General features: G+C 49.3%; 3 protein-coding genes across 4 annotated transcripts in view; all 3 read left to right on the top strand.

Moving 5' to 3' along the window:
* Positions 1-1126: 1126 nt before the first annotated feature.
* LOC311023400 (protein mono-ADP-ribosyltransferase PARP14-like) lies at positions 1127-14185 on the top strand. 2 transcript variants are annotated; one of them, XM_084025211.1, is made up of 23 exons: positions 1127-1379; positions 2338-2420; positions 2772-2799; positions 2911-2973; positions 3386-3559; positions 4050-4175; positions 4258-4359; positions 4497-6675; positions 6818-6955; positions 7298-7373; positions 7522-7758; positions 8245-8466; positions 8596-8710; positions 9407-9556; positions 9818-9880; positions 9982-10167; positions 11202-11405; positions 11558-11676; positions 11764-11999; positions 12311-12582; positions 12767-12906; positions 13096-13270; positions 13353-14185. In XM_084025211.1, exons 1-23 carry the CDS (start codon positions 1205-1207, stop codon positions 13634-13636), a joined length of 5547 nt encoding a protein of 1848 aa, XP_083881337.1. In that variant the 5' UTR covers positions 1127-1204; the 3' UTR covers positions 13637-14185. The 2 variants fall into 2 exon arrangements, with proteins under 2 accessions (XP_083881337.1, XP_083881336.1); XM_084025210.1 differs by having other exon boundaries at positions 13350-14185.
* A 520-nt stretch (positions 14186-14705) lies between these two features.
* LOC311023427 (radial spoke head 14 homolog) lies at positions 14706-18275 on the top strand. Its single transcript, XM_084025256.1, has 6 exons — positions 14706-14939; positions 15433-15535; positions 15987-16105; positions 16225-16456; positions 17246-17382; positions 17747-18275. Exons 1-6 carry the CDS (start codon positions 14765-14767, stop codon positions 18019-18021), a joined length of 1041 nt encoding a protein of 346 aa, XP_083881382.1. The 5' UTR covers positions 14706-14764; the 3' UTR covers positions 18022-18275.
* Positions 18276-19743: 1468 nt separating this feature from the next.
* Positions 19744-27608, top strand: part of LOC311023689 (dematin-like) — a 19462-nt gene continuing 11597 nt past the window's right edge. Inside the window, exons 1-3 of the mRNA XM_084025681.1 lie at positions 19744-19817; positions 26922-26963; positions 27586-27608. The exon at positions 27586-27608 is cut by the window's right edge and continues 39 nt beyond it. The gene's annotated coding sequence lies outside the window, so the exon portion shown is untranslated. The remainder of the gene's footprint in view (positions 19818-26921; positions 26964-27585) is intronic.

Below are 27608 nucleotides of genomic sequence, written 5' to 3'. Positions count from 1 at the left end.
CTGTTGTATTGAGCAGGCTTCATGCACAACAGTGTTCTTTGTATGAGTTGTTTATATCGTTATGACAGCTGGAATATTCAACGTTGCTCACTAAAGACGTTCAAACCACCAACTTCAGCTTCCCAACAGACCTTTCATTTTAGATCCCACTTTTTTAAAGTTTATTCTTATTGGTCAACTCTTCGAGGACAATTAGCCGAATTAAAAACGCTCCCACGGTTTTCATGATGTAACATGTTAGGGGCGGGGCTTACCTGCTGATTGACAGGTCGCTACCAATGCCGTTAGCTACTAAGATGACTTTAACACTTAAAGTTGAACTTGAACTTTAAGCATCAGGGCCAGGTCCAGGTCAGGGCCAGGTCCAGGTCTCGGTCCAGGTCCAGATCCAGGTGGACACTATAGTGCCCCTACTGTCAAAAAATACTATAAAGTAATCAAACAAATGAAAAAGCTCCTAAAAAAACCTTGACTGCAGGACTTTTACTTGTAACAGAATATGTCTGTAGTACTACTACTTTCTAGAAGTAAAAGTACTTTGAAGGACAGTTTCTGAAACTGAACATTTTTAAGTTTCATGTGTTTTATTGATCAATTAATATTTATTATATCGTTACCCAGAGACAGCTCTGTATGCATTTGTAATTCATTGAACCCTTATGTTTTTTAAATGTACATTTTATTGGCAACATGATACCTTTAATTAGTTTCTTTGTATTAAAAACATTTAGTATCCCGATGATCAGATAAAAGGATTAAGGATGAAGGATCAATACAATCAGGTGGAGACGAAGCTTCCAGAACATTCATGAACTAGAAGGTCAATAAACGAGATCAAACACTGAAAACAAACAATCAGGTCAACGAGAAGTTTCCTTTGAATATTAAACACTTGAGTCACGTTGTTTTATTTTAAACAATGAAGAAAAGAACCTGTCTAACATATTACCTGTCTAACATATAACCTGTCTCACACTCATATATAACTTGTCTAACATATAACCTGTCTAACCTATCACACATAACCTGTCTAACCTATCACATATAACCTGTCTAACCTATCACATATAAGTAATGGAACCCTCCCGTCTCGGTCTCTCTTGTTTTCCCCAGAAACGAAAGTGAAAGTACCCGGATCGTTTCGCCTCGCCTCGCCGCCGCGTCGTGTCAGTCCGTCGGAGAGTTTGTATCGGACGGCAGGACCATGGATCCGGCGCCGGTGACCGTGGAGGGGGACTGGAGTCCGGCTCAGACCAAAACCGCGAAGAACAAACTGCAGATCTACTTCCAGAGCAAGAAGAAGTCCAGCGGGGGAGACTGTCGTGTGGAGGCCGAGGACGAAGCGCCGAGAGCGGCCGTCTACTTCCGATCCGCGGAGGGTGAGTGTGTTCGGGGATCAAACTACCAAACACCGGCGTTCAGCCCGGAAGTCCGACTTTAACTTAATTTAAAGTGTCGATTTCAGTGACTTTCGACTCGTTTGCTCCGGAAGTCGGTCTGTGCTTTAGTTCAAAGTGTCAAACTGAGTTTAAACCCGTCGTGATGAGTCATCAACGACCAACAGGAGTTCACTGCGACACAAGCTGCTCATGCTGATTATTAATCAGGATCGTTGTGTCCCTGGAAACTAATCAATGTGTCCCAGCATGCACTTCACCGGTCCCCCTGCCTGTTCAGATCCTGGGGGGGATATGGGGGGCAAAATGGCCCTAAAAGAATATCACCATATTTCAGGGTATTTAGGCGATAACGATATACTCAAAATACTTTGTTATTCTTTTCACGAACATCCAAATGCAACAAAATAAGTGTTATCCTTTTCTTTGTCAGGGTAAACTAACAGTTTGCCTTATTCAGTAAAAACTAAAACAAACACATATTGCTCAGTTAAGTGTCAGTTTGGCAGAATCAGAATCCCCCCCCCCCACACACACACACACCTACACACCTACACACCTACACACCAGCAGGAACACACAACCCTGACGGACCAAAACATCACAAGACACGTTGAATGAACCTTGTACGCCACTCACCCAGAATTCATCAGTGTTCCTTTGAGTTGAGCTTGAGTTTTGATTGGTCTGACAAATGGTCAATAAACTGTCTGCTGGAGAGAAAGCATCCTATTAGATAAACTACCACTAAGTACTGCTAGTTTAACTCATAGAAGCATTAGGTGTGTAGTTGATCTTGTTTCTACTTCATTTGATTTCTTCTTGATACATGTGTTTATTCATTTATGTTTTAAATGAGTTGATCTTGTGTCGTCCTGGTTTCGGTGTGTTTGGGGTCAAATAAACGATAATGCTTGTATATTCCACGGTTTGCTTCCAGTGAGAGAGAGAGTCCTCGCCAGAGGGAACCACCAAATCCTCCTGGACAACCAGACCATCAGCCTACGTCTCATCTCTGCCTCAGTACGTCTCAGAGGTTTACACTGCAGTGTGTGTGTGTCTGTGTGTGTGTCTGTGTGTGTGTGTGTGTGTGTGTGTGTGTGTGTGTACACACAAGTATCAGTACTTCTACTGGAGTAGATAGCGTCTCTACTTTTGACGCCTCTGATTAAATGAGGTATAAGGAATGTAAATAAGGTGCCAGAGTTCATATATATAATACAACTTGTACTTAAACATGTTTTTCTGGGGGAGGGTATCTGCCTGGACCCGGGCTAAGTCCTGAGCAGAGAATGAGTCCCTCTGTGTGTGTTGTTCTCTGAGCTGGAGATCAGCTGGTCGTTGACTCGTTCTGTGTTTGTTTTCTCTCTTCAGAGCCCGACGAACGCCGACGGCGTCTCAGGTCAAACACTTCTTCTCTGTTGGCTCATGAATCGTGAAGATAATGATTTAGAAGATAATTGATCCTAATGTGAACAAACCCGATCTTATTGATTCTCTGATTCATCGACAGATTCAAAGACTCAGAAGTCTGAAGTTGAACCTGGAAGTGGAGGTTCTGCAGAGATCGAACCGGGTGAATAGAAACCTTTTTAATTCTTTATTTTAAATTCTTAAATTCCGTTGTAAATTATTCCAATGAATTACTCAGCTAGCAAGTGTTTGAGTTGGTGTTCAGCACGTCAGCTGAAAATACAAGTGTTTAAATATTTCTGTTTTTTTAAATGTATTTCTTTCTTTTTTTTTTATTTATGATGAACACATTTTAACCTGGATTTTAAAAGCACATTCGAACGCAACATAATTGAACTAAACTCTACTAACTGTCTGTAAATGTTTCCTATTTTTGGCCTCAAAGTTAATTCCAGGAATCGACCTGGAAGATGAACATACATTCATTTAAAATCCCAAATCTGTTGCCCAGATAAACTGCTCCGATGAAGGCGATGAGGTGGCGATGCTGAAGCAGATTTGTTGTCTCCTCTCAGAGTCGGCGTCTGTGCAGAGCGTCACCGTGGTGATGGACAACGTGTCGGACAACATGTCCAGAGATATGCTGTCCATGCTGGTGGAGAACCTCTCCGGCTTGGATGAGAGCTGCTACAGTCTGGAGGTCCTGTGGGAGACCAACAGGGCCGCCGTCACCTTCGACCAACCTGCAGGTTTGACGCCACACGGATCCACATCCACGATCCTTTCTTCTTATTATGGAAGCAGTTCCTTCATTTTACTGTCAATTCAATTCTTCAGTCATGCCCGTTTTTATTCATTCTATTGTTGTAACGATGCCGCGTCAGGAAAATAATGGAATAATAGATGACAGAACATGGAACCTAAAATAACCTTTGAATTAAAGTCTTAGAAATACACTAAATAAGAATGTACACGGTTCGCAGCGATCTGTTATGTGATTTCTTCGATAGTTAACTCGCATTAAACAGCATTTATTAATACTTTTTGTAAAACAGCGCCCCCCCCACGGCTCATCCGTTCCACTTCAGGTGGAGAGTGGTACTGCAGCAGGGAGACAGGGAGGCTTCTAGAACAAACACTAAATGATAATACATTCAGTGCAACACGACCACCGACATGTGTAAGGGTCACCTGTGGAGCCTGTCCCAGGCTCAAAGGAGACATCTGGGTGTTTTGCAGATGTGGAGAAGTTCCTCGCCGCCGGTAAGTCCAGCCAGAAGCTGCAGAGATACGGACTGACCGCTCGTCCACTGGAGGCAGCAGACGCCATCCGAGTGGAGAGTCTCACTCCAACTGTGTCCAAAGGTACACAAACGGCTCAATGCCTGATCTCCGCCGGCAGCAAGGATGCTGGTCTGGTTACAAAATCTCTCTGATTCCTTTCCAGAGTTGTTGGAGCTGTTCTTTGAGAAACACTGGGTCCTGCCGGTCAGCGTGGTCATGATCCCGATGGAAGGGGCTGCCATCGCAACATTCAAGGACCCCAAAGGTTTGGGCTTTTTATTTTTAATTATAATAACATAATAATAATAACACTGTTTCCCTCATCTTCATCCTTAAAAACATCAGTATTCATGAAATGCCTTGTATCCACTGACCAGAGCTTTCTACTCCCTGATCCTGCAGTCGTGGAAAACATTTGCATGCAGAAAGACTACGTGATGCGGTCCATCCCTGTCAAGGTCTACCCGTACTACGAGTCCCTGGGCACGGCTCTGTACGGCAAAGAGAGGCCGACGTGGAGGATGCCCGAGGCCTTCACCGAGGGCGTCCACCACGTCGTCTGGAAATTCATCCTGATGAAGAAACTTATGAAAAGCATCAACGAGGAGATGCATCCGTTCTTCTGCAGCGTGGACTTGGACAACCCTGAAGTGAAGCTCCGCCCACTCCCGGGCTTGTTGAGGCAGAAAGGTCTGACCGCCCAGCAGGTGGAGAAGTGGAGGGGGACTGCCAAGCAGGCCTTCTGCCAGCTCATGTCCGAGTACTCAGCTTTTGAGTGTTCGGTGAACGCACCTGCGTGGAAGGCTGCGGAGAGAGAGGTCCGCTCGGTTGTCAGGGACGACGCCGTCCTGGTGCCGGACGCATCCAGGGGGATTCTGACGGTGGCAGGCCGAGCTGACGACATAAAACAGCTCAGAGGTCCGGTGGAGGACATCGTTGGGAGAGCCATGACTCAGATCAGACGCCAGACGGACGGCGTCTCCGAGGTGATGCCGATGTCCGCTGCAATGTTCTACATCTTCAATCAGGAGGGCTTCCAGAAAGCAGCCCAGGACATTTCCCCCGACCTGAAACTCTCCTTCGATGCCGGCGCCCAGACCTTGACCCTGGCAGGACTCCCTGCAGAGGTTTTCCAGGCCAAGGCCTGGATCTTGGAGAGGAATGTGGCTATGAGCAAAAAGCAGCTGAACATCCCAGAACGGCTTCTCCCCTTTCTCCAGACGGTGGAGCCGATGGCCATGTCGCAGGACCTGTTCACCTCCAAGGGCATCACTGCCATCTACACCATCGACAACAACAGGGTTTGCCTGTTGGGGAGTTCTGAGGGCGCCCTCGCCACCGCAGAGAGTACGATGAAGTCGGCTTTGGCCCAACACACTCTGGATGTGGAAGACCAGGACGTCCTGAAACTTGACCTTTGGGTGAACCTGAGCCAGCAACTGTTGGACGCTCACAACTCATCGAAGAAAACCGTGGCGATTCAGATCCACCAGGAGAGACGAGACAAGATAACGGTGGTCGGCTTCACGGACGCGGTGAAGGAGGTCTGCAGCAGTCTGAGGGAGTTCATCCTGAACTACTCACGAGTTCAGGAAACCATCCGTGTCAAGTCCTGCGCTGTTGTTCAGTTCCTTTGCAAGAAGAAATCAGAGGACTGGGCGGGTATCGCCAAAGAAAATGGCGTTGAAGTCCGTTTTGATCCAGAAAGACCAAGAATCACTGTTGCTGGAGCTCGTCTTCACGTGCAGAAAGCCAGACGCTGCTTTCAGGAGCTGACGGCCGCGCTGTCCACCGACCGCTTCACCGTGGACAAGCCCGGAGCCAAGAAGTACTTTGAGTCTCAAGGAAGCCTCTTCCTGTCTACGATAATGAGCGAGTTCAGCTGTGTGGTGGTGCTGGGACCCGAGAATCAGGAGGAAGAGGAGGAAGAGAACGCTGAGCAAGATAATGGTCTCTGCTATTGCAAGGTGAAGTCCACGAGTGGAGTCCTGGTCTCGGTGAGCAGGGCGAACATCTGCAGCTTCGCCGTGGACGCCGTTGTCAACGCGGCTAACGAGGACCTGCAGCACATCGGCGGTTTGGCGTTCGCACTGCTCAAAGCTGCAGGACCAGAGCTGCAGAAGATCAGCAACGACCACGTCGCCCAGAACGGGAAACTGCGTCCGGGCGACGCCGTCACAACCGGTGCATGTGACCTGCCTTGCAAGTACGTGGTACACGCCGTCGGCCCGCGGTTCTCCGACTTCGACAAGCGGACGTCGGTGTCGCGTCTGAAGCTCGCCGTTAAAAACAGCCTGACGCAGGCGGAGAGAGTGAACTGCCGCACCGTGGCACTGCCCGCCATCAGCTCCGGTGTGTTCGGGTTTCCCGTCAACCTCTGCGCCGACACCATCGCTGAGGCAGTGCGGGAGTTCTGCGACAGTCCAGGAGGTCAGGGATCGTTGACGGAGGTCCACCTGGTGGACAACAACGATAACACGGTGAGAGTCCTGGCCACAGCGGTCAACAGAGTCTTCACGGACCTGGGACCGACGATGATGGCACCTCAGCCGGCCGGAGGAGGAGCCACCGGGGCTGCTGGGTAAGCGGAAAGCCTTTTTTAATGATAATGAACTTTTACTGTTGATTAGGACACACTTCAGCTATTTCGGAGTTGGATTGAACATTTTAAGGCATAGTTTGGTATTTTCTGCTAGTTAGCTTAGCATTCGCTCACTTCACAGCGGCTATCAGGGTCGAGGTCAGAGCCAGTCACCCAAATGGCGTGGAGGAGGAGGACGAGGAGGAGCAGGAGGAGGAAGAGGAGGTCTTCAAGGTAGCTCGGGAGGTCAGAGCTCCAGGGGACACGGAGGGAACGGAGGGTAAGCATCTTCTTCTTTACTTCTTCTTCTTCTTCTTCTTCTTCTCTGTATTTTCTGGTTCTTCTTGTAGTCTGTCATATTTATAATATCGGGTCCAATCAAAAGGACCGATGTAGATCCTGAGTGAGGAGTGTAGGGAGCTCAATGCTGCCGGCACTCGGATAACGAGAACGACGGAAAAGTTCATCAGAGCCTTTAACTTCCGCTCACGTTTAACGCACGTTTACATCGCTTGGTAACGGAAGAGTTTAGACCCGTGTGTAAATGATTATCGGCATAATGTCAGGACTTGCCAGTATGTTGGCGGGATAATGTTGTGTTCTGATCTGTGATTGGCTGTAGGTCGGCGAGGATGGAGCAGACCACCGCTGGGGGTCTGAAGATTATTCTGCAGAGGGGAAACATTCAGGACCAGACTGTGAGTACTGGAGTCTGGATCCAAACCACTCTGATTTATTATTCCTTGTTTATTATATGCTGATAAAAGACAATAAATGCAAGTTAAGATGATAATAAATAGGAAACACAACGGGGGTGAATACTTGTGTCTGCTGCTGTGATTTCAGACTGACATCATCGTCAACACCATCTCTGAGGCCATGAACCTGAACCAGGGCGCCGTGTCCAAAGCCATCCTGGCGGCGGCCGGACCCGGCCTGCAGTCAGCCGTCCGGTCTGAAGCCGGGGCGACCGCGCTGCCCTACGGCGACGTCGTCATCACCGACGGCTTCCAGCTCAAGTGTCGGAAAGTCTTTCATGCCGTTTGCCCGTTTTGGAACAACGGAGACGGACAGTCGGAGGAGGTGAGGGGTTTAATGATAACTCACCCAGAGCTTTCTACCCTTACCGTGTGGTCTTCCTGCTTTCAGCAGCTTTCTTTCATCAACTTCTCACAGAACTTCATCTGGATTTATTATCATTTAGTGGGTTTTTATTCTGGAAGCCTCTCTGTCTCCCTGCTGCAGTACCACTCCCCACCTGAACGGTTACTGATGGGCAGTGGGGGCGCTGTTTTACACAAAAAGTCTTCTGGTTGTTTCCATGATGTAAACTATCAAATAAACCAGTACAGAGAACCCAGATTACTGTAAACTGTTAACACTATTAAATGAATATACATTTTAATATATACATCAATATGTTTTAATAGGAAAACAAAGTCTGTATTAACATATTTATCCTAGTTTTGGTACGGTGACGCCCTCGTCCCAGGTTATTGATCACAGACTTTATTCCACGCTGCACAGCCGCCCGGTTGCTCCCCGTCTTACTTGTCTTTTCCGTCTAAGGAGTTGGTGACGATCATCAAATATTGTCTGGAGCAGGCTGAGAAGCGTCGCATGGCGTCGCTGTCATTCCCGGCCATCGGCACAGGAAACCTGAGCTTCCCCAGAGACGTGGTGGCCCGAGTCCTGCTGGAGGAGATCCAGGCCTTCAGCCACCGCCGGACTCCTCGCCATCTGAGGGAGGTGGCCATCGTGGTTCACCCGAGTGACAGCCAAACTGTGGAGGTGAGTTCTGGTCGTTCATCACAATTACAACTGTCTGCAGACAGGTTGCATTGTGGGTAATGCAGGTTTGTGAGCAGCAACGTCCTACACCTGCATTAACATCATATCTATTAACATCTGGTTTGTCAGTGTTTTACCCAGGAGTTCAAAGGTCAGACTGGTCCGAGACGCGTTCAACGTGAAGTTCGAGAGTTTAACGAGTCACCAGTTCGGCGATCAGTTGGCCAATCACAGCAGTCCTCAGGTAAGAAGCCCCCTACGTCTGGAACAACAACATCAAACAGAATGGGAGGGGTCAGTCACTCAAAGACACAACTTTAATCATGTGTGTGTGTGTGTGTGTGTGTGTGTATGTGTGTGTATATGTGTGTATATGTGTGTGTGTGTGTGTGTGTGTGTATATGTGTGTGTATATGTGTGTGTGTGTGTGTATATGTGTGTGTGTGTGTGTATATGTGTGTATATGTGTGTGTGTGTGTGTGTGTGTATATGTGTGTGTATATGTGTGTGTGTGTGTGTGTGTGTGTGTGTATATGTGTGTGTGTGTGTGTGTATATGTGTGTGTATATGTGTGTGTGTGTGTGTGTGTGTATATGTGTGTGTGTGTGTGTGTGTATATGTGTGTGTGTGTGTGTGTGTGTATATGTGTGTGTGTGTGTGTGTTTATATGTGTGTGTGTGTGTATGTGTGTGTAAATGTGTGTGTGTGTGTGTATATGTGTGTGTGTGTGTGTGTGTGTATATGTGTGTGTGTGTGTGTGTGTTTATATGTGTGTGTGTGTGTGTGTGTATATGTGTGTGTGTGTGTGTGTGTGTGTGTGTGTGTATATGTGTGTGTGTGTGTGTGTTTATATGTGTGTGTGTGTGTATGTGTGTGTATATGTGTGTGTATATGTGTGTGTGTGTGTGTGTGTATATGTGTGTGTGTGTGTGTGTGTCAGCCTGCTTCGGCCGGGTGACCTCCCCCTCCCTCGGTGTGTACCAGATGCAGATGGGTCAGCTCAGCCTGCAGGTGTCATCTGGCGACATCACCAGGGAGGCCTGTGATGTCATCATCAACTCCTCCAATCAGGACTTTAACCTTAAATCAGGTGACTACGCCCGCTTGTCTGCTGGTCCTCTCTCTCTGGAACGTTCTAATGAAAGCAGCGTGATTGGCTGGTGAAGGCGTGTCTGTCTGCAGGTTCTTATAGTCACATTAAAACTGTGATGATCCAACCCAAACCCTGATTGGTTGATTGAGTTAATGAATACACTGAGAACCAGTTTACCCAGCAGCCTCTGGGATTCTTGGCTGTGGTTCACCTGTTACATCATCCATTGAACCGTTTCTCTTCTGGATGAACCCTCAGGAGTGTCGAAGGCCATTTTAGACGCCGCCGGATTGACCGTTGAGTGGGAGTGCTCACAGACCGGTGAGTCGGCAGATTTTCACCACACAGTTCAGCCCAGTCACTGCTGGGAACGTCCCAGTACAGCGTCTGATGGTTTGACCCGGCTCCTTTCCTGTGTGCAGTGAGTTCTCCGGGTTTCCAGCCGGTCCAGTTCATCCTGACGTCGGCCGGCCTGCTGCCCAGCAGACACATCATCCACGTGGTCGGCCAGAAGGACCCCGCCAAGATCAAGGAGGTGGTCTACGCAGTGCTGAAGTTCTGTGAGGAGAACAAGCTGACGTCCGTGTCCTTCCCGGCTCTGGGAACAGGTTTGTTCTGCAGGTGTTTGGTTGAACTCTGCTCTGAAGTGACCCGTTGTCCTTTCCTCTCACTCGTTTCCTGTCTGTTCATTCCGTCATGTCATCGGTTCTCATGTTTGGGTTTACAGTGAGGGGTTCTGTGGAGTTCTTCAGGTGACCCGGCTTCATAACATCCCAGTGTGTTTAGTCTCTTCTGTCTCTGAAGTGGGTTTAAGACTTGATTACTTTCTTCCATACTTTGACTTTTTAAATCGCTTTTTACCACATTTTATTCATTTAGTCGACTTTTCACTTTTTATTCCACATAACGACTTGTTTTTTTTTGACGATGGCTTTTTATGACTGTTTTGGACTTACTTCGTGTTCACTGCTTGACATATGATACGGCGCCTTTTTATGACTTTTTAATCACTTTTAACGACAGACTTTTTGAGTGAAATTTCGACATAGTTCTTTTCTAGACTACTTTAGCCATACTGTTGTCACGGACCAGGAGGCAATGAGGAGAACAGGAGGTCTGTTAGACAATTTGGATTTTTATTAACATTAAAAAATGCAAAATAATAAAAACCAACAGCTTTAAATCTAGGCCTATAAGAATAAGAAAATAAGATCAACAAAACAAATTAGAGAACAGATACGATCTTATCTTTGAACCAAATCTACAACGTTCAACCATCACAAAGGAAAACCTTCCTAAAACACTGTACAGTTTGTCAAAAAGTAGTCATGAATAACACGTAAATGGTCTGTTTATGTCAAGATAACTAAACCAGGCCGTTAAACAGCTTGTAGTGAAGCGAGTAAAGTTTAAGGAGTGAGAAAACCAAGACGTCGTAGTTCAGTCCGTTAAAAAGTTATGAATAACGTCGTGTTACCGAGAGAGAAAAGTGCTCAAAAATAAATTATAGTCTCACAAAACTCAAACTTTAGCAAGTCAGAAAATAAATCCTAGGCATGGTAATGTTGGCTACTAAACACTCAGGTTTTCAGTCCGTACTACACCTTCATCATCATCACCACCACCATCGTCTCCCCTTCAGGGCAGGGAGGGGCCGACCCGGCGGCGGTGGCAGACAGCATGGTGGAGGCCGTGGTGGACTTCGTGAGGAAGAAGCAGCCCAGGTTTGTTGGCAGCGTGAAGATCCTGATCTTCCAGACGGCCATGATGACGGAGTTTCACAGGAGCATGAAGAGGAGAGAGGGAGAGGAGGTGGAGGAGAAGAGCACCTTCACCAAGATCAAAGGTATTTAGTAAACTCCGCCTTCTTCCTTATGACTCAAACCAACATGTTGGTCTGTCTCTCAGTACTTCTGACTTCCTGTCTCGAAATCTTAATAACGTAGAAACTCAGTCTGCTCCACAAACATGTCTCCATCTGGTTCTACGCTGTTTCAGACAAGGTCACCTCCTTCTTCATGGGACTTGGGGAGGAGCGAGCCAGCACCGAAGTCCTGGTCCTGGAGAGAGAGGAGTTTGAACCCACGGTGTTTCAGCTGTGTGCCGACAACGACATGGTGAGCTCTTCTCTCTTTGAAAGGATCTGATGAATCTGAAGTCTCATGTTCTGACCTCCCAGGAACCATGTTGTGCGTTCCCTTCAGGGCGTGAGCCAGGCCCAGAAGAGGATCAAGGAGCTGATCTTGGCCGAGCAGGCGGAGAGAACCATCACAGACCAGTTCATCAGGAAGCTGTCGCAGGCCGACATGGACCAGCTGAAGGCCCTGCAGAGGAAGCTGACGGTTAGCATCCGTCTGGACCAAGACCAGGAGGACCAGGAGCCCAAAATCCACCTGGAGGGTCTGACCAGAGACGTCTACACCGCCGAGTCTGCAGTCAGGTCAGAACAGCACCGCGTCGACGGGGTCGGGGGTCATTAGATCAATGATCTCATGTAGCAGCACTGCACCAGACTCCATTTAAAAAACAGCCTTTTATAGGCTGGATTGCTCGTCGGCAAAAATACATATTTAGAAAATGAAATATTTAATGCAATGTTTAATCAGAGGTCAGTTTGGTGTGAGAATGTTTAATAGCTGTTATTAACAGCGACACATGATGAACGTTATCATATTTCACATCCAGTGGAGGAATGAGCCGTAGTGGTTTATAGAAACATACCAAATGAACAGTGTGTTTTCTGACCACCAGGGACATCATCCGGAAGGTGGAGCGGTCGGAGAACTTGAAGAGCAAGGCCTTGCTGCTGAGTGAGCTGGTGGAGTGGCAGTTCCTGCAACCCGGGGGGTCGGCCGTGCCCTTTGACCTTTACACCAACCTGGAGCTGGAGGAGGCGCTGGTGCAGAAACGGAGTGTGACGATCAAGATCAACAGGGAGAAGTTCACCGCTGATGTCAAGTCTTTGAAGGCGGTGTCATTAAGCAGGAATCGGCAGGTGGAGCTGCTCAGGAAAGAGGTCAAAGGTCAGCCATCTGGTTTTCACGGCTCATTAACCTGATGATGTAGAAACGTGTTCTCAGATCCGGCCGTGCTCAAAGCATGATTTTCATACAAAAACCTTTTATTCAACGAGTCAGCGATTTGATGGGAGGAGCCTGATTGGTCAGTGGAGTGTGGTTCTGACTCTAATTGTTATTGTGTGAGCAGATGGCGGCGATCTGCCGTCACACTGGGACGACATGAAGGACGACCTTCTGCAGCTGTTTCCTCTGAAGGTCACATCCCGGGAATACAAGGACGTGGAGGCGGAGCTGGCGAAGAACGGCCTCGCCCTCAACATCCTCACCGTAGGTTCATCCTCTGATGAGCAGGACTCGGCTTGCCTGCCTCCACAAATGATGTCTCTTGACTATCATATGAATATGTTCCACAAAAAGGTCCCATGGCGGTCCACAGGAAGGGGCGGGGCCTGTATTTGAAATGCTGCAGCAGGATGATTAGGATGTGACTGACTGAGGTGTTGTCCGTGTCGGCAGGTCGAGCGGGTCCAGAACGTGACGCTGTGGCGGAGCTACCAGCTGATGAAGAAGCAGCTGGAGACGAAGAACAAGCACACCAACAACGAGAAGGTTCTCTTCCACGGCACGCCGGCCACGTCCGTCGACCTCATCAACGAACGAGGCTTCAACCGCAGCTACGCAGGAACCCACGGTAACCAAAGAACACGTAACTACGTCAGATACTTGATAACAGCGTATTGAGATGGTCTGGGTTCCTCCGTCGTCTCCAGTAGGTGCAGCGATCGGCAACGGCTCCTACTTCGCGGTGGACCCGGGCTACTCCGCACAAGGCTACGCCAGACCGGACGCCAGCGGCCACAAACGCATGTACCTGGCCAGAGTCCTGGTCGGGGACTTCACCCAAGGAAGAGCCGGCATGATCACTCCGCCCTCCAAGACCTCGGCCAGCACCACAGACCTGTACGACAGCGTTGTTGATCAAACGGGCACTCCATCCATGTTTGTAGTCTTTAACGACATCCAGGCTTACCCAGAGTACCTGGTCACCTTTACATGAACATGTAGCCGTCACTTCTGGTTCACATTCATAACCTACGAAATAATGATATAATGCTGCAGTTAACGTTAAGAACACTTCATGGATATATAAAGGAAGCACTGTGTCTGAGTTTAACAGTTAAAGTTGTTTTGAAAATGATGTTTATTATGTTTATGAAAGGAAAACCACAACAATTTAAAACTCTTGTGTGCTGATTTATTGAGATATGTATGTATTCATACAGTAGGATTAGATGTTGAGGTTCCATCCATGTGATGCACACAGAGACACTGTATTCAGATTGATGACGTCTCATAATAATTCATCTCTGGTTAACTGAGGCCTGATCCAGATGATCCTGATCCTGCCGAGTGCAAACCCAACTAAAGCCTGGGGAGGAGCGGCATTTATTACTGGTTTAAATGTTTTCAACGTTTTAAACCTCTTGTGATGAAGTTTGACTCCATCAAAATAAGAACTATGAGTGGATGATTAGAACACTTTGTTGCAGTTGAAGGCCTGTAAAAGTTCTTATCTGCATATCATGTATAAAGTAATGAAACTGTTTGCTGTGTATAATTAAAATAATACTATCACACAAGTACTGCATATTAAATGTGTCTTACTGCAGCTCTAGCACTTTAACACGTTGTTGCCATGGTTACAGATGCAGTCACGTCAGAAATGCTAACAGGGACAGCTGAACTACTCAGCCAGTTCAACAGGGCAGGTATCTTACAGTTATCCCTAACTAAGGCAGTCAGAGGTCAGAGGTCACACGAAGCTGGTTATCGCCTCGGTAAGTCAACCGGGGTTAACGCTGAAGTTCCCTCGCTAAGCCCAAGTCCTGCTCCCTAGTCCAGGACCAGGACCCGACTGTCCTGATAAAACCAGCTGTGGTTCCAGATGTTCTGACTTTGATGATTATATTAAACTTTAAATGAACGAATAAAAGACGATTAATACATAAAACAGGATTAAAGGACAATATCGATTACTGTTCGTGTTCTACAGTTTCATTCTGAATCAAACGCTTCACCCGGATGTGACGTCATCGCGTCGACGCTCTGTACGCGGCTACTAGGCAACCGTGTTGGTGGGTTTCTGGTCCGTGCTGGTCTGAAGCTCCCGTTTGGAGGTCCTCTGATGGCCGGCTCCCTCGCAGACCCGACCCGGGCCCCGGTGCCCTTCGGCCGGCGGGCCGTCCCGCTGCTGTTCGCGGAGCTGCAGCGGCCGGAGGCGGGGCGGAGGCTCCGGGCTCTGACGTCCCTGTGCGACCTGGTCCACGACCCGGAGCAGCTCCACCAGACCGTCACCGGGGGTAACGAGCCGCTACTCAATATATTATAATTATGATCTATTCATCAGACACCGTTGATTGATTGGAATTAGAACAATTATTGTGAAAGGATCGATCATCAACAAACATTTTAACGGGTCGTCAGTTAAATGATGATGTTTTCCACCACTGGGTGGCGCTGCACACACAGGTTAATGTCATTTACATGTTCTTTAAAACGGAGAGGAAGTAGCTCTAACGAAGAACCCAGTATTTATCCATCCCAGTAGTATTTATGGAAGTATGTGTCCATCCTAGTAGTATTTATGGAAGTATGTGTTCATCCTAGTAGTATTTATGGAAGTATGTGTCCATCCTAGTAGTATTTATGGAAGTATGTGTCCATCCTAGTAGTATTTTACTGAAGTATTTATCCATCCTAGTAGAATTTTACTGAAGTATTTATCCATCCTGGTAGTATTTTACAGTATACATCCTTTTCAGATACTTCTACATCATGTTTCTTCTTCTGCAGGTTTTCTGGAGTCGTTGCAGGTTTTGTTTCAGGATGAAGATCCATCAGTGAGAACACAAAGCTGTCAGCTGATCCTCCTGCTGACCAATCACAGCATCGGCAGGTAGACAGGCAGGAGCTGGAGACAGGAGGGGACAGACAGGCAGGAGGCTGGACACTGTGTGTGTGTGTGTGTGTGTGTGTGTGTGTGTGTGTGTGTGTGTGTGTGTGTGTGTGTGTGTGTGTGTCTGTCTGTGTGTGTGTGTGTGTGTGTGTGTGTGTGTGTGTCTGTGTGTGTCTGTGTGTGTGGGTGTGTGTCTGTCTGTGTGTGTGTGTGTGTGTGTGTGTGTGTGTGTCTGTGTGTGTGTGTGTCTGTGTGTGTCTGTGTGTGTGTGTGTCTGTGTGTGTGTGTGTGTGTGTGTGTGTGTGTGTGTGTCTGTGTGTGTGTGTGTGTGTGTGTGTGTGTGTGTGTGTGTGTGTGTGTGTGTGTGTGTGTGTGTGTGACAGTGTAACTGTCCAGGTCACTGTGAAGCCCAGAGAGACAGACAGGTATGTGTCTGTGTGTCTTCCCACAGACGGGCCCTGCTGTCCTCCTCCCTCCTCCCTCGTCTGGCTCAGCTGGTGGCCGACTCCCAGTCCTCCTGCAGGACCCGGGTCCACAGAGTCCTGAACCGCCTGGCCCTGCTGCCGGCAGGTAAACCACTCACCTTGACGACGGCCAATCTGTCGAGTCATCGAATGAACGAGCAGCAGCATGACACGGCAGATATTCTATCAGGTCTACTTCATATACGTCATATTCTCTGACTGCAGGAGCAGAAGCTCTCCTGCCTCTCCTCCCCCTGCTGATGCTGAAGCTCCGAGCAGAGGAGGAGGAGGAGGAGGAGCAGGAGGTGCTGCTCCTCCTCTCCACCCTCGCCTCCTGCTCCAGGCTGGACGCTCTGCCGGCTCTGGCCTCCGACGCCGTCTCCCTGCTGAGACACAAACTCTCCCACCGCCGCCCCGACATCCGCAGGGAGGCGGCCGCCGCCATGATGGCGCTCAGGTGAGACGGAGAAAAGGACCGCCCGTGACATCATCATCATTATCATCATCATCGTTGTCATAACTTTATTGATATAGATCCACGGCTGCAGCTTGTTTTAAAGGGTTCAGATTCAGCTTCACCTCTACGAGGGCGTGTTAGGCCCCGCCCCTTAGGCCTGTAGTAGTCTTGTTAGGCCCCGCCCCTTAGGCCTGTAGTAGTCTTGTTAGGCCCCGCCCCTTAGGCCTGTAGTAGTCTTGTTAGGCCCCGCGGCAATTAGCCTGTAGTTAGCATGTTAGGCTCCTCCCCTTAGGCCCTTAGGTGGTGTGTTAGGCCCCTCCCCTTAGCCTGTAGTTGGCGTGTTAGGCTCCTCCCCTTAGGCCTGTAGTTGGCATGTCAGGCTCCTCCCCTTAGGCCTGTAGTTGGTGTGTTAGGCCCCTCCCCTTAGCCCGTAGTTGGTGTGTTAGGCTCCTCCCCTTAGGCCTATAGTTGGCGTGTCAGGCTCCTCCCCTTAGGCCTGTAGTTGGCGTATTAGGCTCCTCCCCTTAGGCCTGTAGTTGGTGTGTTATGGCTCCTCCCCTTAGGCCTGTAGTTGGCGTGTTAGGCTCCTCCCCTTAGGCCTGTAGCTGGCGTGTTAGGCTCCTCCCCTTAGGCCTGTAGTTACCGTGTTAGGCTCCTCCCCTTAGGCCTGTAGTTAGCATGTTAGGCTCCTCCCCTGGGCAGGACAAACACAGGTTTGGATCATTATTGATATTGATATTGATATTTTTCCAACATTGACGTGAGTCCCCGTCTCTCCACTGGTTCCAGTGTTTGTGAGGAGGGGCGGCAGCAGGTGTGCGAGGGGGCGGTCCTTCCTGTCCTGGTGGACCTGCTCCGGGACCGGGACGTGGAGGTCCAGACCAACGCTGCAGGAGTCCTCATGTACGCTGTGATCATCACCGCAGGTACAAATACACACCTGGAAGTACTTCACCTCGCTGGTTGAAACTGTCTTTATGTACTACAATACCCATCAGCCTCAGCTGCTGTTGCTATGGAGACGATGCCGCGGTGCAGAACTTGTGGCCATGGTTACTGAATTGATCCCAAACTGACCCAGAATCAGATTCAAATGTTTATCAAGTTAAGCTTTCGGTTCACTGTTGAATGAAGCTCTATGATTGGGTGTTTGCTGGTGAAATGCACCCTGGGAGACGTAGTTCGCTCCGGTTTTTTTTTAATGTCCACATGCTGAGATTTAGTTTGTCTCAACTTTGAACGCACCATGTGACTCCTCCTGGCCAATCAGCTAAGAGAGTCTGATTGCAGGTAAGCGACAGTGTCTGGATCTGAACGCTGTCCCTGTCCTCCTCCACCTGGTGGCCGGGAACGAGGAGGAGGTGGAGGAAGAGCGAAGGAGGAGGAAGACGCTGGTCCTGTACTCCCTGAGGGCTCTGACCGCTCTGGCCGAAGCTCCGGATGGCCGCCGCCTCCTGCAGGAGCACCTCCCTCTGCTGGCGAGGAGGAGCAAGGCTGCAGAGGAGGACCAGGACATCCGGAGTGCCGCTCAGACCACCGTCAGTGTCATCACCCGGACTCCCTGAGACCCCGGTGACCTCTGACCTCCAGAACAGAACTGCTGACTCAACGTCAGCTGATCAGATAATATACAATGTTACAATATTAATTCTGTCTGTTGTTTTTAATGTCATGCTTTTAATGTCATGTTATTAACGTTGTCTGAAGGTTTTAGAGAAAGTTAGTTTCGTACTTAAAGAACAAACTCAGAATATCATATTTGTCTGTGATTTAATATCAATAACCAGATGAAAAGGATGCTGAAATAACTCCATCATGATGGTGATCAGTAAAAAGTGCTGAGTCATGCTTTGTTAGGTCTGTCTGCAAGACCACAAGATAACTACTGTTAAAACGCTGGTTTTCTGAATGGAGTCTGGTTGATGATGCTAGGCTACGTGTTTGTGGCCGTGATGAGACTGTTTGACACTCTGTGACATCATAGATCTCCCTGAGGAGCCGCCTCCTCTCTGACCTGCTGATCTGAATGAAGACGCTCTTCACTCACATTAAGGTCAGCAGAGCTTTTGTCTGATGCTGCTGGAGCTCCGGGCGAGGAGGAGGAGGAGGAGGAGGAGGAGGAGGAGGAGGAGGAGGTCAGGACAGAAAGAGAGAGAGGAAATCGACTGGTCCAGAGAGAGAGAGAGACAGACAGGTAATGGACTGGTCCAGAGAGAGAGAGACAGGCAGACAGACAGACAGGTAATGGACTGGTCCAGGGAGAGAGAGACGGACAGACAGGTAATGGACTGGTCCAGGGAGAGAGAGACGGACAGACAGGTAATGGACTGTTCCAGAGAGAGAGAGAGAGAGAGACAGGTAATGGACTGTTCCAGAGAGAGAGAGAGAGAGAGAGAGAGAGAGAGAGAGAGAGACAGACAGGTAATGGACTGGTCCAGGGAGAGAGACAGACAGGTAATGGACTGGTCCAGGGAGAGAGACAGACAGGTAGAGAGACAGACAGGTAATGGACTGGTCCAGAGAGACAGACAGACAGGTAATGGACTGGTCCAGAGAGACAGACAGACAGGTAATGGACTGGTCCAGGGAGAGAGAGAGAGAGACAGACAGGTAATGGACTGGTCCAGGGAGAGAGACAGACAGGTAATGGACTGGTCCAGAGAGAGAGAGACAGACAGGTAATGGACTGTTCCAGAGAGAGAGAGAGAGAGAGAGAGAGACAGACAGGTAATGGACTGTTCCAGAGAGAGAGAGAGAGAGAGAGAGACAGACAGGTAATGGACTGGTCCAGAGAGAGAGAGACAGACAGGTAATGGACTGTTCCAGAGAGAGAGAGAGAGAGAGAGACAGACAGGTAATGGACTGTTCCAGAGAGAGAGAGAGAGAGAGAGACAGACAGGTAATGGACTGTTCCAGAGAGAGAGAGAGAGAGACAGACAGGTAATGGACTGGTCCAGAGAGAGAGAGAGAGACAGACAGGTAATGGACTGTTCCAGAGAGAGAGAGAGAGACAGACAGGTAATGGACTGGTCCAGGGAGAGAGACAGACAGGTAATGGACTGGTCCAGAAAGAGAGAGAGAGAGACAGGTAATGGACTGGTCCAGAAAGAGAGAGAGAGAGACAGACAGGTAATGGACTGGTCCAGAAAGAGAGAGAGAGAGACAGACAGGTAATGGACTGGTCCAGGGAGAGAGACAGACAGGTAATGGATGCTCCACAGAGTCACACACTCCTGCTCACACACGCGGCGCGCTCACGCGCTCTGACGCGCGCCCCGACTATATTTGAGAGCGCGCGCTGAGAGAGTCAGTTGGTGACGGAGCTGCTGGATGTTCGTGCCGAACACCGGACACCGACCAGGTAACATCCTCATTTCACTTGGACCAACACCTGTGTGCGCGTGCGACCTTAAACGTCACCTGTTATTGCCCGAGACCGGAAGTGTTGCTGTGGAATATTCTGGAGAGATGTGAGCGGCCGTCTCCCGGAGCAGCGCGCGTTTAAAACAAGTCCGCGTCATATATAATCTATAGGATTAATACAGGAATATTAGGGGATTAGATTGTTATGAGAGTGTGATGGAGATGAATGCTCGATGCTCTGACGTGAAACTACGTTTTGGATGTATATATACAGTCAGACTTACAGATAATGTAACGATGTTAAAGGAGGAGTACACAGAGATACCGGGGGATTAAATGCTGCCTTTTCTAGCGGGACTTCGGCGCGACTCTCTCCAGGCTGTGGTCGACCTTGCCCGGGGAGCCGGCGCTGTGACACCGCCGGGTTGCGGTGCACCGCAGCGGGGCAGAGACGCTCCGACGCCCCCCCCCCCCCCCTCATGCCTCTCTCTCTCTCTCTCTCTCTCGCTCTCTCTCTCTCTCTCTCTCTCTCGTTACCGCCACTTATATGAAACACCTTTAATTATGGGATTATCGAGGATAATAATCACCGATCGATGGAGTTATATAAGCGGCTGCTGGGAGGCAGCACGCTGCGGAGGAGCGGCGGGAGGAGGCGGGAGGAGGATTAGGGAGGAGAGGGTGGTTTTATGTAACACCCCCTCCTCAACAACATCTGCCGGCCGGCCTCAAATCCTCCCATCACAGTCCACATCTCTAAAACATCAGCACATCTTCATGTACTAGTACTACCCATAGTACTTGTACTTGAGTATTTTCAATACTATTATAGACAATAATACTTCTGACTGAAACATCTGACCTGGGTGATGGTGTTTTTGAGTTAGTGTGTGTGTGTGAGAGAGAGAGAGAGAGAGAGAGAGAGAGCGAGAGAAACCAGAGAGAAGTTTTGACCAGTGGTCCTGAATGTCTGACAGAGGTCAAAGGTCACATGACCACCGTGTGGACTGTAGACTAACTGATGACTCTCCGTCCTATTGAAGCTGCTGCAGCTGTGAATAATGAGTCGACAGTCCTGAGGGAGCTAGAAACGACCTGCTGTGTGTGTGTGTGTGTGTGTGTGTGTGTGTGTGTGTGTGTGTGTGTGTGTGTGTGTGTGTGTGTGTGTGTGTGTGTGTGTTATTGTTATTTCCTGCCAGGTACAGTAGGTAGTATTCATGTCCTTTACTTAAGTAAAAGTACTGATACCACAAAATATACGGTACTGTTACAGTGTTTATACAGTGAGGTATTAATAATTTTACTTCAGTACAGGACCTGGATACTTCCTGTAGCTCTGTTAATATCATATCTTTTTTTAGTCATGTTGAGTTCTGGTTGACTCCTGGATCCCTGAACAGGCATGGATGCTGATTGGTCCCCATGAACAGGTGTAGATGCTGATTGGTCCCCATGAACAGGTGTAGATGCTGATTGGTCTATTTGAACAGGTGTAGATGCTGATTGGTCTATTTGAACAGGTGTAGATGCTGATTGGTCCCCATGAACAGGTGTAGATGCTGATTGGTCTATTTGAACAGGTGTGGATGCTGATTGGTCCCCATGAACAGGTGTAGATGCTGATTGGTCCCCATGAACAGGTGTAGATACTGATTGGTCCCCATGAACAGGTGTAGATGCTGATTGGTCTATTTGAACAGGTGTGGATGCTGATTGGTCCCCATGAACAGGTGTAGATGCTGATTGGTCTATTTGAACAGGTGTAGATGCTGATTGGTCCCCATGAACAGGTGTAGATGCTGATTGGTCTATTTGAACAGGTGTGGATGCTGATTGGTCCCCATGAACAGGTGTAGATGCTGATTGGTCTATTTGAACAGGTGTAGATGCTGATTGGTCTATTTGAACAGGTGTGGATGCTGATTGGTCCCCATGAACAGGTGTAGATGCTGATTGGTCTATTTGAACAGGTGTGGATGCTGATTGGTCTATTTGAACAGGTGTGGATGCTGATTGGTCCCCATGAACAGGTGTAGATGCTGATTGGTCTATTTGAACAGGTGTGGATGCTGATTGGTCCCCATGAACAGGTGTGGATGCTGATTGGTCCCCATGAACAGGTGTAGATGCTGATAGGTCCCCATGAACAGGTGTGGATGCTGATTGGTCCCCATGAACAGGTGTAGATGCTGATTGGTCCCCATGAACAGCAGTGGCGTCATTTCAGCCAAAGCTAAGGTATGGCAAGGTTACTAGTCACATGACTTAACTACAGTATCAATCAATATACATTCCCAGCAAATATTCATAACAAAAGTGACAAGTCTGCTATGTAGCTTATCTGTGTGGTTAGGACAATTTGAACTTTTTCAAATGCAGTCTCACTCACATCCCGCTAACATAACTATGGACACAAACACTTAACTACGCACGTTAATCAATCAATTCAGTCAAAGCCGTTACGCATCCAGCGGCAGGGTTAGACAGCAGTAATAGCCTTTCTGACAAACACAATTTCACTCATTCTGTTCACTTCATTCACTATGTCATTGCAACAATGGGAGATACCACATTTCAAGATATGGAGGGGGGGGGATACAAGTGTTGGGAAAGATAAATCGATTGTGTTGTTCTGATTTTCACTTGTAGTTAATTTATATGTATTAAATAATAGATTAATCAATACAAATTGACACAGAGTAATTCCATAAATGTATTAAAAAAACGAATATTTACATTTTTCCCCTGGAGCCAAGGTGTGGCAGCTGCCATACCTTGGCATACCCAATTGACGCCCCTGATGAACAGACGTGGATGCTGATTGGTCTATTTGAACAGGTGTAGATGCTGATTGGTCCCCATGAACAGGCGTGGATGCTGATTGGTCGTAGCCGTACGTTGTAGGAAGCGGAGACGTTCCCTCTGAGAACCCTCAGTGTGTGTGGTTCCTACGGTCCCTGAACGCCTCGTAGCAGCAGCAGCGTGGGCGCTCTCCTCTATTTCTGTCCTGATGACTCATCGTCTCTACTGTTACACAATAGAAGCTCCTCAGGAGACTCTGCTGCTGCAGCAGGAGGAGCAGGAGGTTGTTGGTGCGAATCCCTCACCAGTCTGACTCACTGAAGCATCAGAGCTGTACGATTATAGGGTACTCAAGTATTTCTAATGGATACTTTATTAGTACTGTACGTTGTACTGCATTTAGCAGTACTTTTACATGTACAAGTACATTTAGCTGATAATACTTTGATGTTCTATGGGGAGTAGTTCTTAATCAGTGATATTAGTACAGGAAACCTGAATAATAATGCGTTAAGTGTGAGTTGTTTGGGATGTATTGATCCACTGAGCTACACTTATTGATTACAGAGCACTTTTCAAAAATGAAGCCGATCACATGTTTGCATGGCAGTGAGACAGGTGGTGACGCCGTGACAGTGAGACGGGTGGTGACGTCGTGACAGTGAGACGGGTGGTGACGCCGTGGCAGTGAGACGGGTGGTGACGCCGTGACAGTGAGACGGGTGGTGACGTCGTGACAGTGAGACGGGTGGTGACGCCGTGGCAGTGAGACGGGTGGTGACGCCGTGACAGTGAGACGGGTGGTGACGCCGTGACAGTGAGACGGGTGGTGACGCCTTGGCAGTGAGACGGGTGGTGACGCCGTGGCAGTGAGACGGGTGGTGACGCCGTGACAGTGAGACGGGTGGTGACGCCGTGACAGTGAGACGGGTGGTGACGCCGTGAAAGTGAGACGGGTGGTGACGCCGTGACAGTGAGACGGGTGGTGACGCCGTGGCAGTGAGACGGGTGGTGACGCCGTGGCAGTGAGACGGGTGGTGACGCCGTGACAGTGAGACGGGTGGTGACGCCGTGACAGTGAGACGGGTGGTGACAGTGAGACGGGTGGTGACGCCGTGACAGTGAGACGGGTGGTGACGCCGTGGCAGTGAGACGGGTGGTGACGCCGTGACAGTGAGACGGGTGGTGACGCCGTGACAGTGAGACGGGTGGTGACGCCGTGGCAGTGAGACGGGTGGTGACGCCGTGGCAGTGAGACGGGTGGTGACGCCGTGGCAGTGAGACGGGTGGTGACGCCGTGGCAGTGAGACGGGTGGTGACGCCGTGACAGTGAGACGGGTGGTGACGCCGTGGCAGTGAGACGGGTGGTGACGCCGTGGCAGTGAGACGGGTGGTGACGCCGTGGCAGTGAGACGGGTGGTGACGCCGTGACAGTGAGACGGGTGGTGACGCCGGCAGTGAGACGGGTGGTGACGCCGTGACAGTGAGACGGGTGGTGACGCCGTGACAGTGAGACGGGTGGTGACGCCGTGGCAGTGAGACGGGTGGTGACGCCGTGGCAGTGAGACGGGTGGTGACGCCGTGGCAGTGAGACGGGTGGTGACGCCGTGGCAGTGAGACGGGTGGTGACGCCGTGGCAGTGAGACGGGTGGTGACGCCGTGGCAGTGAGACGGGTGGTGACGCCGTGGCAGTGAGACGGGTGGTGACGCCGTGGCAGTGAGACGGGTGGTGACGCCGTGACAGTGAGACGGGTGGTGACGCCGTGGCAGTGAGACGGGTGGTGATCGTTTGTAACAGATCTCAGGATTTGTGTTGATCCCTCTCTGGGTCCCGCCCCCCAGGGGCTGGTCTGCATCAGGACTTCAGCTGGTCTCAGACCAGTTTGACGGAGCATGTTGTTGAAGTGTGTTTCTGCAGCAGATGGACGGACGGAGGCCTCAGCTCTTATCTGTCAGAGCAGCAGGGGGCCGGGGGGTCTGTGTGTGTGTGTGTGTGTGTGTGTGTGTGTGTGTGTCTGTGTGTGTGTGTGTGTGTGTGTGTGTGTGTGTGTGTGTGTGTGTGTGTGTCTGTGTGTTCTCAGCTCTGTCAGTTGATTCTCTGCCGCTGGAATTTTAAGTTGTGTGCTGATTGGAGAACAGCTCTGACATCACTGCTCTGCATTGTGTTCTACCAAACAGGAAACGCATCACGATAACAGGAACACGTCATCATCAGCTAACTCACAGCTGCAGGGAGGGAGGGAGTAGGGAAGGAGAGGAGGAAGCAGGGAAGGAGAGGAGGAAGCAGGGAAGGACTTGTGTGTTAAAGTCTAAACAAACAGCAGCACCATGACCGGCCCACACCATCCGTGTGTTTCCGTTGTCATGACAACAGCACCAGAATAAATCAGTGAAGTGATTGTGGGTCATCTTATCAGCTGTTTGATACTGGAGCTGTCGCCATGACAACAGAAAATTAAGGGAAGGCAGTGAGGGAACAAGGAAGGAAGGATGAAAGGAAGGAAGCATGAGACTGCAGAGAAGATAATGGTGAGGGAGGGAAGGAAGGAAATGAGGGAGTAGAGAAGGAAATGAGGGAGTATGGAAGTAAAGATGAGGAAGGAAAGCAGGAGGTTAGGGAAGGAAAGAAGGAGCTTAGGGAAGGAAAGAAGGATCTTAGGGAAGGAAAGAAGGAGGTTAGGGAAGGAAAGCAGGAGCTTAAGGAAGGAAAGAAGGAGGTTAGGGAAGGAAAGATGGAGCTTAGGGAAGGAAAGAAGGATCTTAGGGAAGGAAAGCAGGAGCTTAGGGAAGGAAAGAAGGAGGTTAGGGAAGGAAAGAAGGAGCTTAGGGAAGGAAAGAAGGATCTTAGGGAAGGAAAGAAGGAGGTTAGGGAAGGAAAGAAGGATCTTAGGGAAGGAAAGAAGGAGCTTAAGGAAGGAAAGAAGGAGGTTAGGGAAGGAAAGATGGAGCTTAGGGAAGGAAAGAAGGAGGTTAGGGAAGCTGCCGTCGTCACCACAAACACTCTAAGGCGCCGTGATGTCGTCTGCGAAGGCCAATGCCAGCAGCCGTTGCCGTAGCGACGCAGGCTGGGCGTGGTCACGTCTGTGAGGACAGATAACAACGTTCTGTGTCTGAGTGGAAACGAAAGTCAACACGAGATCTGTAATCTGGTCCACACGTCACCGATCACTGATTGATTGAGTCAGTTTGGATGAAGTTTGGCCTGAAAACTGTGTGTGTGTGTGTGTGTGTGTGTGTGTGTGTGTGTGTGTGTGTGTGTGTGTGTGTGTGTGTGTGTGTGTGTGTGTGCGTGCGTGCGTGTGCGTGTGTGTGTGTGTGTGTGTGTGTGTGTGTGTGTGTGTGTGTGTGTGTGTGTGTGTGTGCGTGTGTGTGTGTGTGTGTGTGTGTGTGTGTGTGTGTGTGTGTGCGTGTGTGTGTGTGTGTGTGTGTGATAAAGTTCTCAGGACCTCTGGGTGTTCTGGTGCGGTGAGCGTGACTAATCCGTGGTTTTGTTTCGGACACAAAGAGAAGAAGACGGACAGTCGACCCGTTAATGTCTTCCTGGAACGTAATAGAGTACAAGTACTCAGTTACTTCTACTTGACTTGAGTACTTCTACTTCTCCTCCATGTTGTACTTTTTACTGTTTTGTTCTGGCTGGCTAGTTAGCTAGCTGGTCTCCGGAGGTCCTGGAGGTCTGGAGGTCTTCTTCCTGCTGGTCCTGTTTTCTGTAACTTTCTACACTTCACACAAGCAGCTAAAAGAGCACCTTCACTCTGGGAACTCTGGGAAATGTAGGAAGGAAAGGAGGTGGATCCTCCTGAAACCTAAATGCTGTGAGTTTGATTTATGCACCCAGGCGTGGCAGCCGGGTGGTCCGATGGTGGGAGGTCTACTTCAGTGCAGCATCTCTCTCTTTGTTTCTCCCACATTGCTGCCAGCTGATTGGACGGCTGGCTGGGTGTGGTAACCTAGCAACCTTCAGATATCTCTAGCATGCCAGTGAGTTCTTGTGTCCCGTCCGAGACTCCCAGACCTGCTGAACTAACGCCACTCATCTAAACACATCCATCACAGGTGCTGGCAGCAGGTCCCGCGAGACCTGGTCCCAGACCCAGACCCCCAGCGCCAGCTCCGGTGTTTCAGCTTGTTTAGGGTTCAGTCAAACTGCTGACTCGCCCGTCAGACCAACGTCTGGGCCTCACGTCGTCTTTTCACTCAGATTTCACGTTCCGATCGTCGAGTGTGTGCAGAAGTCCATCGAGAAAAGTGCTGATTCTAGCCGTCGGTTGACACCATCTGTGTTTCTGATTTCTTTCAGGACGCTGCTGAAGAAGCTGGACAGGAAGTCTACGGGTCCCATGTGAGTCCTGGTTTCAGGTCCAGACCGGGTCTGAGTTTCTTGTTGTTTTTAACGTGATTAATAAGTAAAGTAAAAAACAAGAAGCTTCAATAGTTCCTCTCCAGTGCTGCAGCGGAGCAGCAGCTCGCTTCTCGTCTGACTGCAGACCTGATACCTGATTCCTGCAGGTTATTGATCAGACTATTGATCACCAGGAGCCATTAGATAGTAATTGATCTGACTCCGGGGACGAACCGGGATCTGGTTCTCCTCTGGGGTCCGAACCCGATGAAGGGAGGTCGGCTACTGTTTACTCTCTGAGAGCTTTGGTGTCTCTCAGGCTTTTTCCTGCAGCCGCCATCTTTAAGTGATGGAGGAGGGGGAGGAGGAGGAGCAGGAGGAGGGGGAGGAGGAGGGGGAGGAGGAGGGGGAGGAGGAGGGGATAAATAAATCTCTTTATAAATAAATCACAATCTGCATCAACAAATACCTTTTCTATGAACGTCTATCACAATGGGTTCAATACTCTCATGAAACTGAAATATAATGATAATGATAATCATAATCATAATAATTATGTATTTATTAGTGTGTGTGTGTGTGTGTGTGTGTGTGTGTGTGTGTGTGTGTGTGTGTGTTTCAGGTATCAGGCAGCAGAGCCCTGAA

Source organism: Eutrigla gurnardus (genome assembly GCF_963514095.1).
Source record: "Eutrigla gurnardus genome assembly, chromosome: 13".
In the NCBI taxonomy this organism is placed as follows: Eukaryota; Metazoa; Chordata; class Actinopteri; order Perciformes; family Triglidae; genus Eutrigla; species Eutrigla gurnardus.
The sequence above is the reverse complement of the archived record's forward strand: the minus strand, read 5'-3'. Positions and strand labels throughout refer to the sequence as shown.

What these genes read in the sequence shown, in the direction of transcription:
- LOC311023400 (XM_084025210.1), top strand. Translation starts at nt 1,205, where the DNA reads ATGGATCCGGCGCCGGTGACCGTGGAGGGGGACTGGAGTCCGGCTCAG. An exon ending in GGAGCCACCGGGGCTGCTGG is followed by an intron (nt 6,676 to 6,817) that starts GTAAGCGGAAAG and finishes CTCACTTCACAG; the next exon opens with CGGCTATCAGGGTCGAGGTC. An exon ending in GTGACAGCCAAACTGTGGAG is followed by an intron (nt 8,467 to 8,595) that starts GTGAGTTCTGGT and finishes CTGGTTTGTCAG; the next exon opens with TGTTTTACCCAGGAGTTCAA.
- LOC311023427 (XM_084025256.1), top strand. Translation starts at nt 14,765, where the DNA reads ATGGCCGGCTCCCTCGCAGACCCGACCCGGGCCCCGGTGCCCTTCGGC. An exon ending in CCTGGCCCTGCTGCCGGCAG is followed by an intron (nt 16,106 to 16,224) that starts GTAAACCACTCA and finishes CTCTGACTGCAG; the next exon opens with GAGCAGAAGCTCTCCTGCCT. An exon ending in GCCGCCATGATGGCGCTCAG is followed by an intron (nt 16,457 to 17,245) that starts GTGAGACGGAGA and finishes CACTGGTTCCAG; the next exon opens with TGTTTGTGAGGAGGGGCGGC.